Source organism: Stigmatopora nigra, chromosome 10 (assembly GCF_051989575.1).
Source record: "Stigmatopora nigra isolate UIUO_SnigA chromosome 10, RoL_Snig_1.1, whole genome shotgun sequence".
Classification (NCBI taxonomy): Eukaryota; Metazoa; Chordata; class Actinopteri; order Syngnathiformes; family Syngnathidae; genus Stigmatopora; species Stigmatopora nigra.
This window is the reverse complement of record NC_135517.1, coordinates 11,806,023-11,821,261: the sequence shown is the minus strand read 5'-3', so window position 1 is coordinate 11,821,261 and position 15,239 is coordinate 11,806,023. Positions and strand designations below refer to the sequence as shown.

At 42.2% G+C, this 15,239-nt stretch overlaps 1 protein-coding gene across 2 annotated transcripts in view; it reads right to left on the bottom strand.

The window, feature by feature from the left end:
- Window positions 1-15,239, bottom strand: part of magi3b (membrane associated guanylate kinase, WW and PDZ domain containing 3b) — an 80,378-nt gene that overhangs the window by 11,098 nt on the left and 54,041 nt on the right. For both annotated transcript variants that reach the window (XM_077725407.1, XM_077725406.1), the window contains exons 3-10: window positions 14,544-14,663; window positions 9,649-9,855; window positions 7,389-7,551; window positions 6,977-7,056; window positions 5,844-5,901; window positions 4,241-4,344; window positions 1,521-1,712; window positions 112-747 (exon numbers count right to left, since the gene is read on the bottom strand). In XM_077725407.1, the coding sequence (XP_077581533.1) occupies window positions 112-747; window positions 1,521-1,712; window positions 4,241-4,344; window positions 5,844-5,901; window positions 6,977-7,056; window positions 7,389-7,551; window positions 9,649-9,855; window positions 14,544-14,663 (1,560 nt within the window). The remainder of the gene's footprint in view (window positions 1-111; window positions 748-1,520; window positions 1,713-4,240; window positions 4,345-5,843; window positions 5,902-6,976; window positions 7,057-7,388; window positions 7,552-9,648; window positions 9,856-14,543; window positions 14,664-15,239) is intronic.

Below are 15,239 nucleotides of genomic sequence, written 5' to 3'. Positions count from 1 at the left end.
TACTTTAAAGTCTTCATAATGACACTAAATGAAATGAAGTATAGCACAGCTAAATTGTTACGTATTTCCAAGAAGGGTTCTAGTTAAAGAGTTCTTTAATGGACAACATACCTCCTCGCAGCACAAGCACGTCGACCTCGCTCCCCACTGGGAAATCTTTGAGGATGTCAACCACCTGTGCGTGGCTCAACGTCTGCACATTCTGCCTGTTGATCTCCTTTATGATGTCACCTTTCTGAAGGCCACGGCACCACTGGGCATCCAGGATCATCTTCACCTTCTGGCCCAGTGGGCAGTCAGCGATGGCGAACCCGAAGCCGCCTGGCCCCTTAATCAACGGCACGCTGACCAACTCCGGTTGCAACATTGCCGTGGCTGACTCGCCCTGCCTGCCGTTGGGCAAGGTGGCCACCACCGGACGACCGCTGGAGTCGGTGGTGACGTAATGGAGCTCCTGCGAGGAGCCGTGCAGGACGTCGCCTTTGACCAAAAGAGGCTGCCCGTTGATGAGCGGCACGGCCGTCACCACCTCGCCGCCATGCAACCCCGCTGAGGTCCGGCCGGTCGGAGGAGGGGGCGGCGGCAGAGGGTCTTCGCTGTCCAGATCTACGTCCGGGGGAAGCGGGTAGCCGCGGCATAGGACCATGTCAACATACTGGTTGACGGGGATGGACTGAAACATCTGCACCACCTCTGGGTGGGTCTTGCCCAGAACGCACAAGCCATTAATCTCCACGATCACATCACCTAAAATGCAAGAAGAGTGAAATCAAACACTCCTTTTGAAATAATCCATGGTTCATCAATATTCTCGTCTGCTATTGCAGTAGCGGCTCCTTCATCGCCTCCCACCGTGGCAAGGTAATGTCAAGTGTTGAGAAGAGCAAGTACAACACAGCGTTAGGCTAATGCTTTTGACGGCGGTCCCATTAATGATCTTAAAAACTGTCGGGGTTTCATATTGCTATGGAGCAAGAACCTGAAGAGTGCTTGTAATTTGACTGAATGTAGAAGCATGTGTTGATTCTAACACTTTCACCTTTGGTTTCATAGCTATCCAAGATTTGAAGAAGACTGATTTTTGGCTATAAAAACCTACAACCCCTACAACCCCAGCTTCAAATACAAGGTTTTATGTGATATCAAATGAGAAAGATAAATCTTTTTAGAAATTGTTTACATCAGTGAGATCTAGAAATAGTACAAAACGAGCGATTTTATCTTCTTGAGTGGGAAAGTAAAAACAACAATGGTCAAAGGTAATGTTACAACACAATTAAAATTAATAATATAAATTGTTTTAACTTATATTGAAAAAAACCCTTGAAGCCCACCAGGCTTATAAATCACTGGGAGAAACCCTGCATCTGCTATTGTACGTAATAGGCTTTTCTTGACACCATTTTACTTTGCGGAATTATTCTTAAGGTTTTTTTATGCCCTGTTTACCTTTTTGTTTCATTTGATTTGTTTGATTTTAATGTCTGTGTAAAAGTTTGCTTGGTTTATGATTTTCTTACCGGATGCCATTTTGTTGTCGTGGGCAGCAGGTCCATCACTGAAGACATTTTTCACTTGCAGAAACTCATCGGTGCGATCCCCTCCGATTATGGTGAAGCCGAAGCCCTGCGAGCTCTTTTTCAGCGCCGTGCGGTACATGTCGCCCTTCAACTGGTTCGGGTTGGCCGTGAAACCTGCTGTGCCGCTTTTACCTAGGGAATAATATTGGAATATATTATTTCCTGTTGGTGGCCTTACATTTTAAGTGTCCAGATGGATTTAGTCCACAAGACTATGTGGAGTAATCGAGACTATAAATGTCAGATAGACTTGTTTTCTTTTGTTAGTGGGTAAACCATCACAATCACGTGAAAATTGGCCAAGTTTTATGTAATATTTGCACAGAGACATAAACATTTTCCCTGTTGAATTTTTAGCGTCCTTTTTTCAGAGTGCTCTGTCAGTTTACGAGCAATGTGTGAGGAATTTAAATGCCCGCGCTCTCATTCTATCAAACGCTTGAGCAGTTAAAAAACATCCAGTGCGGACGTGTGCGGCAGCCGGCGAGACCGCTTTATCGCAGTGGACTTGGGACTCCAGATGTCCGCACGCTGTTGCCGTGCGAATCAAGCGGCGCTCATTTGCATAATCGCATTCAAATTGCTTGATAAACTCAGCGCGGATTTTGTGGTGCTGCCTACTCTGTGAAAATGACAATTTGACCGTCTCTGAGGGAGTGGAGGAGGACAAGAGTTAAATGGTAGAAGTTGGTACTAGGCAGTTATTGTAAAGTGGGTGTCTCAACGTTTGGGGGCAGACATAAAATAAAACATTTTCCCTGCACCTTTCTGTTTCCATCACCACTGTAGGAAGACATTTACCTGACACAATGGTGGCTACTGTGCACTCTTAAAGACACCTTAAAGAGTGAATATAGTCTCCGTTGAGTACGACACTACGATAAACAAATAAATGTGTATACCCTGTACACAAGGCCCAATTTAAACGCTGCAAAGAAGGCTTACGTACACAGGGCTGGATGATACAGTGTGTGGACTGGAATTAAAGCAATTGAATTTATAGCTTACTTGGATGTACCAGTGGTGTATTTTTAAATGTGGAATAGCGGGGAAACGTACAGATGCAATACAACAAGTGGGAAAATATGGATATGTAGAGGTGCAATAGTACAAGAAGAATAATATATATGGACCAGTAGTAGTGGAAGTACATAGAAGAAACGTGTATCTGTATGGAATACTAAATGTAGAACTTTAGAAAAAAATATGCTATTCCTTCTTTGGTCAGTTCCTTTCTGTTGATTACGTGGCGTTTTCGGTTCCCTTCCTATAATTTGGCGTAAAATGAAATAGTAATTGTCGAATAGTCGGGGGATGTGCAGTTGCAATAGTACAAGAATAGTACATATGGAGCTGTGCAAGTGCAGTCATATGTGGAATAGTAGCGGTATGCATGGGTGAAAGTTGAATGCAATAAATAGTACATGCAAAACAATTATGGATTGGTTGAATAGTGCATGTACATGTGGGAGCCAAGTACGATAGCAGAGTGGAACAGTAGGGGAGTGTATAGGTGGAATACTACATTATATAAAGTAGGTATTAGCAAGACTATGTATTGATTTAGTTATAAATGTGCGATAAAACATGTTGGCCATTAGTCAGCAGGAGACACAGAGGATTTATAGGGGATGTGCATGGAGTATATGAGTAAGTGTAGGGATGCACCATTTGGAGACTACTATGTATATGTTTGATAGTGTCCACACATGTCCTGCATGTCCAAATGCAAAGTTTTATAGTAAAGTGTCATTGGTGAGATTGTGATTGCGTCACAGTTGTGCAGTGATGAGCCCGTCAAGTTGCATCGTTGGCAATTGGCAGAGCGAGAGCGCTTTTCATCAGTCCCCACGTACCAGTGTGTGCGAAAGGGTGCGAAAGGGGGATAGCGGCTCGTCTGATTATGCTTGGTCCCATCTGATGTGTTGTTCCGACAGATGTTTTGAGCTGGCTCCGAGCCCAACCCTGTGCCCCCGCATGTATTCACACCCGTGCCGCCTTAATCCCCACATTTGCGAGCAGCCTGTTACAATGTAATCCACCAGACATCCATCCTAATGGACCGCTCCCTGTGTTCAAAGCGACACGGCAGCCTCTCTGTGGTGCGCCAGTCTAAAGAAAATCATTAGCAGGTGTTTGAGACAAACAACTCATTTCAACGAGCTTCTTTTTAGTTAATTGAAGGTCGCTGAACTATGGAAACTTGCCTTCATGACAAAAGTGCCAAAGGTTGATTGGAAGCTGAAAAAGGCTGAAGCAATTAAAGTACAATTAGCGAGAAGAAAATTAATGTTATAGAGCAGCTTAAATGAAATGAGCTTTTTTTGTGGGTTGAGTAGGCAAAATCTTGACTGATATTATTACTGGAAATATACATTGTTTCATTTTCTGTTTCGCTCATCCTCACAAGGGTCATGGGGGTGCTGGACCTTATCCCAAACTACTTTGGACAGTAGGTAGACCCTGAATAAGTATATTGTTCAATTAATTATGAATAAATACGTTAAATTGTTAACTATGTTAATATGGTTATCTTAAACTGTGACTTATTTTCAACATGACCGTTTTACAGTATAACGATTTCCACCATTACCAAATGTTTTCCTGGATTGAACAAACACCCAGAAATCTAAAATTACACAATGAATATGTTTGCCTACTAGCATGAGAGGAGGCAGTCTTCTGGATGGTGGCCATCCCCTGGCTGATCCTTTTCTTAGCCTCCAAGACTGGATTTTCAAACTGGGTTTTCTGATTGATGTGGCTGCAAAAAAACAAGCAAACAACATCTACATGACACACCATATACAATTTATATGCATGCCGAGCACGCTCCCCTGCAGTCGATTCCGTGAAGAATACAAAGCCGACGGCACCCGTAATTATTTATACACACATTAATAACACGGAGCACGTACAACAAGGCATGGCCGCCGACCTCTTTCCTTAATGGGATTCATCCATTTAGTATTGTAGGAAATGACCCCTCCCCCTCCTTTTGCTAAGGGCCTGAATCCCAAGCTAAATTGCCTGTTGGCCCCCCGGCAGAGGAAGCACTAGCTATTGCTCCACAGCGAGCAAACAGTTGTCAAGCTGAAGCTCTCCATCTATCTCACGTCCATTTTACCTGTCCAAACAACATTTCAGCTCTATCGCGGCTATCTTGCCGTCTTCCTGCTGATGGCCGACCAATAAAACGCAGAGTGCTCACTTTTTTTTCTCCCCTACCTAATGTTGGAGGGAAAAAATCTAACAATGTACTCAAAAACCGGTGAAATCATCTCCTGTGCCTTCAAACGTTGTTACAACAGCCAGGAGCATCCCCATTCAAAATGGACGCAATGAGACGCGTGCTGGATTTCTGATGTTTATTTTTAAACATTAACATTCCATGACACACAAACAGGATCACGTGCAGGCTCGCAACGTTGCCGCTGCTGCACAGTAACGACTTTGCAAGGTTTTGAGTCCTCGTGGAATGGAACATTAGTGGAGTACAACTATGTCAATGAAGTGCATCTTATTCTAACGCGAGTATTTTTTTATTTGTATTTGAGTATATGAGGTTCAAGTACAATAATGTGTTTTTTTAGTAGCGCATATATAGTATGCAATATGAGACTCAGCATCCCAAATTTGCTAGTTGCGGTTTTTGGGGGAATGTTGCTATTTGTTAAAGACTCAAGCAAAGCAATTTCCAGTACACAAATATTATTTTCCTGCTGCAAAAGTGTGTTCCTTTACTTTGCACATAGTTTGAATGCTTCATTACAAAAGTCTTATTGTGAGTTTTAGTAACTATAAATGACTAAACTCTACCAGCAAATGTACTGGAATTCACTGTAACATTATGCATTTTAATTAAGTGAGTCTTTTTCATACCCCTAGAGGGAGCCTGTGATCTACTAGTGGTATACTAATCACACTGCAATAAGATAATTCGGAAATATTTTAGTGTTAAATATTACATGTCTAGAAAACACAAATGTACTCATAGTAGCAGTATATGTGAATGTATAGCCTTCCCTTTTATAAAACAAGTGCAGCACTATTACAATAGAAAATGAGGTGGCTGCTTGAAGTTTATATATATTTATACAGAAGTATATTGAATTGAATGCTTTTATGGTGTTTGTGTGTGGCTACACTACTATGCCACGTGGTACACGCCTCCTTTTGAATGTGAACTGCGAGAAAACAATGCACCAGGGCGTACAGTATTACATCATGCTGGGGAATAAGCCATGAATCAATAAGACTTACTCTACATAGTATGTGCCATACTGCGGGTCTTCAATCTCCTCCCAGCCGTAAGGTAACTCTGCAGAGAGAGAGAGAGAAAGGGGGGGAAAGGAGACAAGAGCAAGCGTGTTTAGAAGGCAAGCGTCAACAGGGTCTCGTGTTGTTTGACTTGGAAACATCCCGGGATCATTTAGAGAACATTTGGAGCAAGCCTGCTTGGCTGCAAAGCCCCCGATGAACAGATGAGGTAGAAGAAGGGAACAAAGGAGGGAAAGAGAAAGGAGCTGTTCATGCAAGAGGAAGCTTTTCAGCGAGCTTGCTTCTCCTCACTCTACTGTAATAATCCATTAGGGGGAGGAAAAAAAAAAAACAGGCCGGGAGTGTCCCACTGGTTCAATTCAAGCTTCGGGCGCACTTAGGGCTTCTATTACATCCTCAAAATGTGAGGTCATGATTGAAGTTCATCAAACTGAGCTCAAGAGCAGAAGCTGTTCTTTAGTTGTCTTGTTTGGACTCGTAAACCTGACTGATGAGTTGTTAAACCATTGGTGAAATTTACTGCAATCAACACATGATACAGATTCACCAGCCACTGGCTTTAGGGTAGCACTGTGAATTCATGGTTGGCACTGATGCCTTTTAGTTCCAAGGTACAGGGTTCGACTCTCATATAGGCTTTACAATGTGTCCGGTCTTAGTCAATCAGAGTGGCTTGTCTCATTTCCTTTAAATGTGGCTGACTAAAATGTCTTGACGGAAAAAGGATGCAGCAATCCATTAATGTCTTGAAAATGCATTTGCCAGCATTTTGGCCCGTGGTTGACTAAAACAAAGTGCCATAATTTGGAAAGGAATTTATAAAGGCATACAATTTGGGGGGGGGGGGGGGGTGTAAATGACGTAAAAACACATCTTTAGCGCTAAACGAGTTAGTGGATAAAATAACTCAAAGAGGGATTTCCATGGTGCAGATTTATCAAATAATTGTTATCTACTTTTTGGTAAAAGGTTAATTTGGCCAATGATGACTTTGTGCAAAGACCATTGGTTTGGTCTCAATTTGTTGATGGCAAAAAATAACCAAAACTTCAATAAGAGAATAAATGATGCATACTTTGTGATGTCAGTGATAATGTGGTCGATATATGCAGTACCTCCATCCTCACACTTCTCAGGGGGCTTTGCCTTCTTGGCCAAGCGGGGGTCCAACCACGTGGTCGTCTTAGTGTTGTGACTGAGGGGCACAAAGAGTAGACATTCATAAAAAGAGAAAAATAATCCACCCACAGTAATCCCTCAAATATTACGGGTGATTGTGGACCAGACATAATCGAAAAATTATAACTATAACTATTTTTTCTTCAATGCCGAGTCCTATTAGCAAAAGTGGCATCCACTTACGAGTTTCAGCGTTCTTATGAACTTTAAAATTCTCTTCATAAATGTAAAATAATTGATAGCATAAAAAAAATCGTAAAGTAGTCAATTCCCGATCAGTGAACGATAATCGAGGGATTACTGTTTTTTCTCTGGCATTTCGTGGACGAACTTTATCAACAAACTCACTCAATGAAGTAGACCATGCCCGTCTCGGTGTAGGCCATCTCCCAGTTGAGCGGAAGCGGCTCTAGGCTATCGTCTCTGGGGAGCGAGCTCCAAGTGCGGAAGTCCATGGCGCTGCTGGATTGGGCGTAGCTGGGCACGGCTCGCCTCCATTCCGCCTTGTGGTCTGCGCGGCGTGGATCACAAATACAGGAAATGATGAACAGTTCATTGTACGTACACCCGAAGGCTGCTTTGCATTTACAAGTGCATACAAGTGTTTAAGCTTATATGTGCTGTATGTGAAAAGTCAAGCTTGGGATCTGCAATAGCAGATATGCCACTTCTCCACCAAATTGGCCATTTGAGCCTGGCAAGCCTGCAGACTTACTCAGTATGCGACTTCATTTTAATGAGAAACTACTTGACAATAAACATGAGACACACACTAAAAGCTTTCCTGGTTCCTGTGCAGCCTCCCTCAGATGCGTTTTAAAAGGAGTGTTTTTATGTGGCACACTCACTACAGAGAGGCTACCAAAATGTAAGATGCAACGGGGAGAAAAGAAAAAAAAGGCTGTATTAAGATTGTGTTTTAGGTAACTTAGTTGGACAGAAAACAAGCATCATTTGGAAGAAAAACAAAGAGGGCAAAACCTGTATATGAAATTGCTTCAGACACTGTGGGCAGACATTTGTTGTTTGAATTATTACTGTAATATAACAACATTACAGGCAGTTTCTGACCTGAGCGGAATATAATAATCCTAAAAACATGCGAGTAACAATTTGACGACTTTTTACAAGAAATGTCCATCTCGTAGTGGTAAAATCAACCAATCTGAGCCTCCGATTGTGGTGAAAAGGTCCCTCGGCTTTTTCCTCTGTATATTTAATGCATGTATCAGCATCGATCCTCAGTGCCCAATTACGATTTTTTTTTGTCATGCATAATTAAATAATTGTGGACTTATTATTTGCTGTAGTCTCAGAGTGTCCAGTAGAAGGTTTGTGTACCTTGCTTTTAACAGTTGCCCATTTAGATCAAGCAATTCATTTTGGTACAATTTGCCAGACTTTACAGAAGGGACATGAACAGGTCAGTAGGGGTGAAGGCATGACACTAGCAAGTCAAGAGCTAATATTTTCCACCATGAACCTTCTTCTCAATTCAACCATAACTTTGTCCATCTATGGCCGCCCTGAGCTCAACAGACAACCAGTCAGTGCACAGCTATCGTTTGGTAGCCATAAAAAGCACTCCAGCACTCACGCGGGTGCTATTTTGTTTTGGAGTGTATATTTGGCTTCAAATATGAGCACCTTGTTGGATAAACACACACTGGATTCGTGTGGATCCTCGGTACAGCTGAGTAAGCATCAGCATGAGCGCTCACTGTTCGAACAAGGTAAAAACAAATAGAAAGGATGAAATCTGCTTCTTTCTTTTTTCGCCCTCTGCTTTAAGCCGAATTCCTGTCTGGTCAGTGTGAAGCGCTTTCACCATGTTTAACGATTAAATTGAAGGGATAAAAGGTATGTCATTTTAAAAGGCACCTCTGCAAAGGTTGAAAACGTGGTGCTTATGTTAATATGTACATGCTTCAAACATTCTTTATATTAGCATAAAAGGGTATTTAACTACTGATTGTGTACATTGGTGAGCAGGTCTAGCTTTCACTCAAAGTGCTTAGAAGAACACTTCCAAGGACTTTGAGTGGAGTCATTAGTCCATAGAGGAACACAAGTACGTGTTCAAGAAAAGGTTAAGTGCTCATATTAAAAATAATACCCACCCCACTATTCCATATTTGTATCATGTATGTGCCAAGCAGGTGCTCGCCTTTTGAGTGGCATTTGACTAATTGGCTGTCAAATTCATTTGTGTGGATCGATTCCCTCTTGCAAGAATAAAAAGGATATGATCTCAGATGCCTCTGTTATTGAAAGCTGAACTTTGGAATACTTATTGGTGAACTTATCATTTTGGTCCTTCGAGCCGGATATGAACCAGCAACCTAAGGATCAATCTAGTACACTGACAACAAAAATAAGTTGGTACGTGAGCACCCGCTTTAGCAAATCGGACCCAGCTGTTCAGATCGAGGTCAGACGAAAATGTATTTTACGTCCAAATGTACAATTTCCACAAAAAAAACTCTTTCCCCTGGGATGACGGAGATAGACAGTTAGACTAACGCTGCGTGGCTCCTCCTGGCTGGAGGACGCTTAGAAGACAATATGGTCGCAAAAAGCCCGTTGATTTCGCCTTACGCGGACATACTAGGCAAGCCGTTGACCAGCGGTGGCCTTTCGTCGTCGTCCTCCTCCTCGGGCACGGCGCTGTCCTTGCGGTCCATCTTGCTGACTGACGTGGTGCGCTTGCGGGGGACGTCACCACCAAAGTCCTCGTCAAACAAGACCTGATCCACCAGGTCGGGTTGCACTAAGTTGGGCTCGGCGGGGGGTTTAGGGGTCCCGTAGAAATTGCCTGGACAAAGAGTGAGACAAACATTTAATTTTCAGCTTACAGACCTTTAAAACGACAGATCGCTGTCATTGCCAATGAAAGATAATCCTTCACTGCAAGGTTAAATCAAAGTCTATTGTTGTCAGTGGCTACCGATGAGTTAAATAGAACAAATTCCACTAAAATATGACAAACACCGATTGTGTTAAAAATGTATTGCTATCCCCCTGCCTGACATAATTCAGAAAGCAATACAGTTCAACAGACAGAATTAATCCTATTTATTTTTTCTTGAAAAAGTATTTTTGACCTTGATCAAACAACTTCATCTAAAAGAAAAAATCTTCATGGGAATATAAGGCACTCAGTACAGATGGTGTTAAGATGATTGTATTTTTCAAATAACAAGATTTACAAAAGCTAAGACACGAGCGAGATAGTCTCGTCGCTGGCGCGTCTTCCAAAGCGTGTAAATTTCACGTCTCTTAACCTGCTCCTCCTCACGAGACACGCACCACAGAGCTTTGGTGACTCATGTAACATTAAAATCACTCTTCTTGGTATTTGCCAGCTAATTACACTGTTCATTGAATATGGCAATTAGCTCTCTTCTTCATTTGCCATTTTTCCCTCCTAATGAAGAAAACCATTGTGTTACACGCCATAAATATTGAGTCAGATAACAGGAGTGAGGGGGAGGATTGGAAGAGGGGGGTGTCTGCAGTCTATAAAAATGAGGATGCTTGTCTAAATGACGTGTTGCTGGATGTGTTGAGCTCCATTTATTTGCAGGTAATCCATTTGCAAGGTTGACTATTTCCCTCCCATAAATGACCAGCAAATACGTAACAGTGGGCTTGTGCTTCAATTCCAATTTTTAAGTAGATGAATTAATGAAGAGAGAGCGACACCGTTGGGAAATGCAACATAATTAGCCTCCCGCACCCCAGCCAAAAATCCTGTTTTGCCACAGCTGCACAAAAAGTCAAAGCTTTACATGTACTTAACCAGAACACGCCAACGTCACTGGCCTTTAGGAGCTGCATTTATCACATCTTTTTATAGCTGCTTGTACATTTTATACTGACATCCTTGAAACATTGGCACTTACGTGCTTTCCATTGCCGAGCAGTACGATGAAAGAGGGTGGATGTATGCTCGGGTTCTAGCTTAAATGACAACCTATGGAGACTATTCCATTATTCATTGGCCAATATTGACAATCATAGACGTCCAATTTGTTCGTACTCGCTGAGACGGCAGTGATCATTTGTTATATACAATGAGTTGGACATCTCGGTGAGTAGAAAGGATTAGATTCTCTTTTTTAATCAGAAAAAGTTTCCTATAACTTAATGACTTATTGTTGAGTTTATATTATACATAAATATATAATAATATAAGATACTGTTATATATTATGTCAGTTTAGTTTACAATGACTTTGGTACTTACACATTATTTTTACTTAGTGGCATATTAAATAAATGTTTTTTGAGAAATATCAAGTCACAAATTACATTTAAGGTTAAACATCTTAACATGTTACATAGCAATGATCAAAGATAGACAGAGAGGTTGATATTTTTGCCAAAACGACAAGCTGTGCTGCGACATCATCTCTCAACCGGTGCAGTCACCCTGAAATGGATTGGCTGCTCTAATCTGTCGTATTAGGCCTCTTCTGTGAGACTCATCTCAGTCGAGCTCCTGGCACAAATCTTTTGGTCAAACAGGAGAAGCAATAAAACCATCCAATTGACAGTGCGGCACGATTTTTCCTTTTTCTTTATTTTCTCTTTATTGTGATTCCCAGCCTGCGGTTCCCTGATTTTTCTAGCAGCCGCAAGTCATGGTGTGTCGCTCGCTTGCTAATTATCTGTGGTTACAAATGAAGTTTCCGCAGTCATAGTAGATTGTATGTATAGTATTACCGTCAATGGGAGTAAACAAGTTGCTGGAAACCATGACTGAATGGATGGGAGTAAAGCAACACCTTCCGGTCAATCCAACTTGGGTTTTACGAGATGGTCGCATTTTTCAAAAGGTGTCTTCATTAGCGGGCAAGAAGATGGAAGACGCCGCTAGCTAATTTACCGGTACACGCTGACATTGATCAGTCACGCTACCTGTGTGATTAATCAAGTACTAACGAGTTACACGCGGGGACATCAAATGTTTTCTATAGGTAGAATAAATAGTACTCAGATACATTCAAGATGCAACCAATAATTCCAAGGAGTTCTTGTAGGAAGACTTGGTTTTGCCTGGTTGCCATAGTAACAATGGCTGGACTGACCACTTGGGCGTACTTGGGCGTAGGGAACAAAACACCCCATTAAAGATCGTTCTCACCCTGCATTTAATCATGCCTTGTGGGATACAATGAGGGTCAGCGTGATTAATAAAACAGTGTCGAAGAGGGTATTTAAGAGAAATTATGCGTATGAACGGTGACTATAAAAGCGAACTGGGGTAAAAAAAAGAATGCAGAACATGATCCATTAACATAATGAGCATCCAGGCAAATCACTGGAGACTATTAGCGAGACTATTAGGGATCTCTCCGAGCCCCATTAGGCCGCTACCTTGAGCACAGTTTAGTCAGCGGGAAGCAAAGGCAATTGGTCGGCTACGCCACGAGGGGAGCCATAACCATGTTGACCTGTGACAGAACCCAACTGACCTTGTTTATTTTGCTCTTTTCCACTACACATGAAGCTGAGCTCAAAAAACGGGGAAAGGAGTGAAAGAGGAGAGTGGGAATGGAGAGCACCAGTTTCTTAATGCGATTAATTCCACTCGGCATTGGAGGGCAAGGAGCTCGACGCTTGCAGCTCAAGCTTGTGCTGACTGGCTTTTAGAGGGAGGAAAAAAAGGGTGGATAAGAGATAAAAGGCTTGTTGAAATACAGAACACTGACACCTTCCCTTCTTGAGAATATTTAGTCAAAAGAATACTGTATACCATAAAATTTGGGCTATAGATCGCAGACAAAAAAATTCCCAATGAATGGGAATCGAGCATATTCATATAGACACATATATATGCCAGTGAATGCATAAGTTGTAATGGAGTATAAATTATACAACATTATACATTAAGGTAAGAGGAAAACAGTCAAAATAAGCATCAGTTAATTTTCTGTATTTTTGGGATTAATCTAGGATCTATGGTTAAGTATGCCTAAGTCAGAACTTAGATCCAATTAAAATACTAAAGGACAGGGGTAGGAAACCTATGGCTTGGGAGCTACATGTGGCTCTTTTGATGGGTGCTTATGGCTCTCCGCTAAACTGTGAGCTAAAATCTGGACACTATGACTAGTCGCTTTAATCTTACATTTTTTAAATAACCCTTTCTGCATGCATGCATGCATCCCATTGATTAGCATCAGGTTAACAATTTTGTCAACATAATTCTGGGACTTTTTCTACTTTAAAGGCAGTGAAATAACTACAAAATGCAGGCGTTTATGTATTTTGACTTCTAGTAAATTCTGATTATAGCTCTCAATGAATAACAATTGAAAATATGAATTGTTTCTGGCTCTCTTTGACAAAAATGTTCCGGACCACTAATATAGGATGACTTAAATAAAAAGTTCCATCAAACAGCTTTTTTAACTCCCATTAGTACATGAGGCAAACGGTGGCTCGCATCTTGAAAATTCTGTTCTTATCTCAAGGTACCAGTATGGCCTCCCTCGTTATTGCATCTTCTATGTCGGGTCAAAGTTTTGCTATGCTTGAGCTGGGAGGTGACAGAATACCCACTGGGAGTAGGTGGCAGAAAATTTATCACATAGATCAGAGACTGATGGAGAAAGCTAAGCCGACTAGCTCACAGCCAGCAGTGCACCTTGCCGGTGGCCACACACACACACACACACACACCCACCAACACACAAGGCTTCATACAGCCTTAAGGCGCTTTTCTGGCTGGAGGAGGATTTAGCTTTATCTTTTTAATTCTCCATCATATGGCGAAGAGCGGCGCTCACATGCCGGTGCTGAAAAGGAAGGAGGCGAGACAGTTGGTCCATTCAGGTCGCTCTCCAATTGTCAGAGAGAAAAAGCAAAAGGCTCGCTTTTTTTTGGCCACAGTGTGGATTTGCAACGCCAGAGAATGCACTTTGCTCGATGTGAGTAGGCAGATTATCATGTTATTGCTGTAATCATCACACAATGTAAGCGAAATCCCGTTCTAGCTACCTTCCATGCACCATTTGGCAAGGCCTCTGAATTTAAAGGAAAGTGTCGGTTATACCTCTTTAGCCATGTTGTCACAGACCTATTGTGGGAATTTAGAGTTGTGGAGGCAAGGGAGAGCCTCGTAGCCACCTGGTGTGCGACAGCGTAGCCGGCTGCCGGGAACAGCAGGTCGGCTGGTTTACATAAGGTCATCGTGCAGCGCCACAGCTGCTCAGCACGTTCCCAACAAACACTACGTGAAGGCGAGCCGCCTACCTTAAATGAATCGCTGCATGCTGCACATCAACAAAAGTGTTTCAGAGACGCTGACTAGCTACGTCGACAAAAAGAGTCAAAATGCGAACATACTTCACAGAAGCTAGTCAAACTTGAACAGAACTAAGCTCTACCCGGTATGAGACAGAAAAACGGAGTAGAGTTGTACCTTTTGGACCTGTTAGAATTAACCACTCTTCAACTGTACTCCCTAGTTATTTATAAGTGTGACTGCACTTACCATCGTAGGTGCCACTCTCCAGGAGAAGGCCACTCTCCTCCAGGATCCGGAAGTCTCCCAGGCTGATAAAGTTGTAGTCCACACCGGGCACCTCCCCATCCCGGGGAAGCCTGGTCGTACCTGTGCAGGGGGAACAAAATAAAACAATCGTTCAAATCTGGCATTTAAATTTTGAAACCAACCAGCAACAAGCTCTAATGATACTAAAAGTGAGGTTATCGTTATTGAAATGTTGCACCCGACAGGGACCAAACTCATTGAGCGCAAACCAATCGCCATTGCCAAATTCAATGCAAATCTCCATCACCCAAATGAAGCTTTTATAGCGGATCGCTTCATTCACTTCAAGGCCATCTGAAGGCCAGAGTTGCCATTGAAGCCCCTCACACTTTCATTTCATTCATCATGCCAGATTTATGCTATCTAAAATTCAAACAGGACAATCAGAAAGTGCTAGGAGAAACACATGTCTATAATGAAAAATATCTGACACTATTTTCCAATCTCCGTTTGCATTTCTTAGTAATTATGCAGAGAAACGACCTTGGCCTCCTGTGAACAAAATGTACAGCGAGGGGGGGGATACAGATCCTTCAAACTGGCCTTTAACATCAGCTGTTCAAAACATTGAATAGCATTTCTTGCTCAACTATGACAAAAACAGCTGCAAAAGAGAGAGGAATGAACCCATTAAAC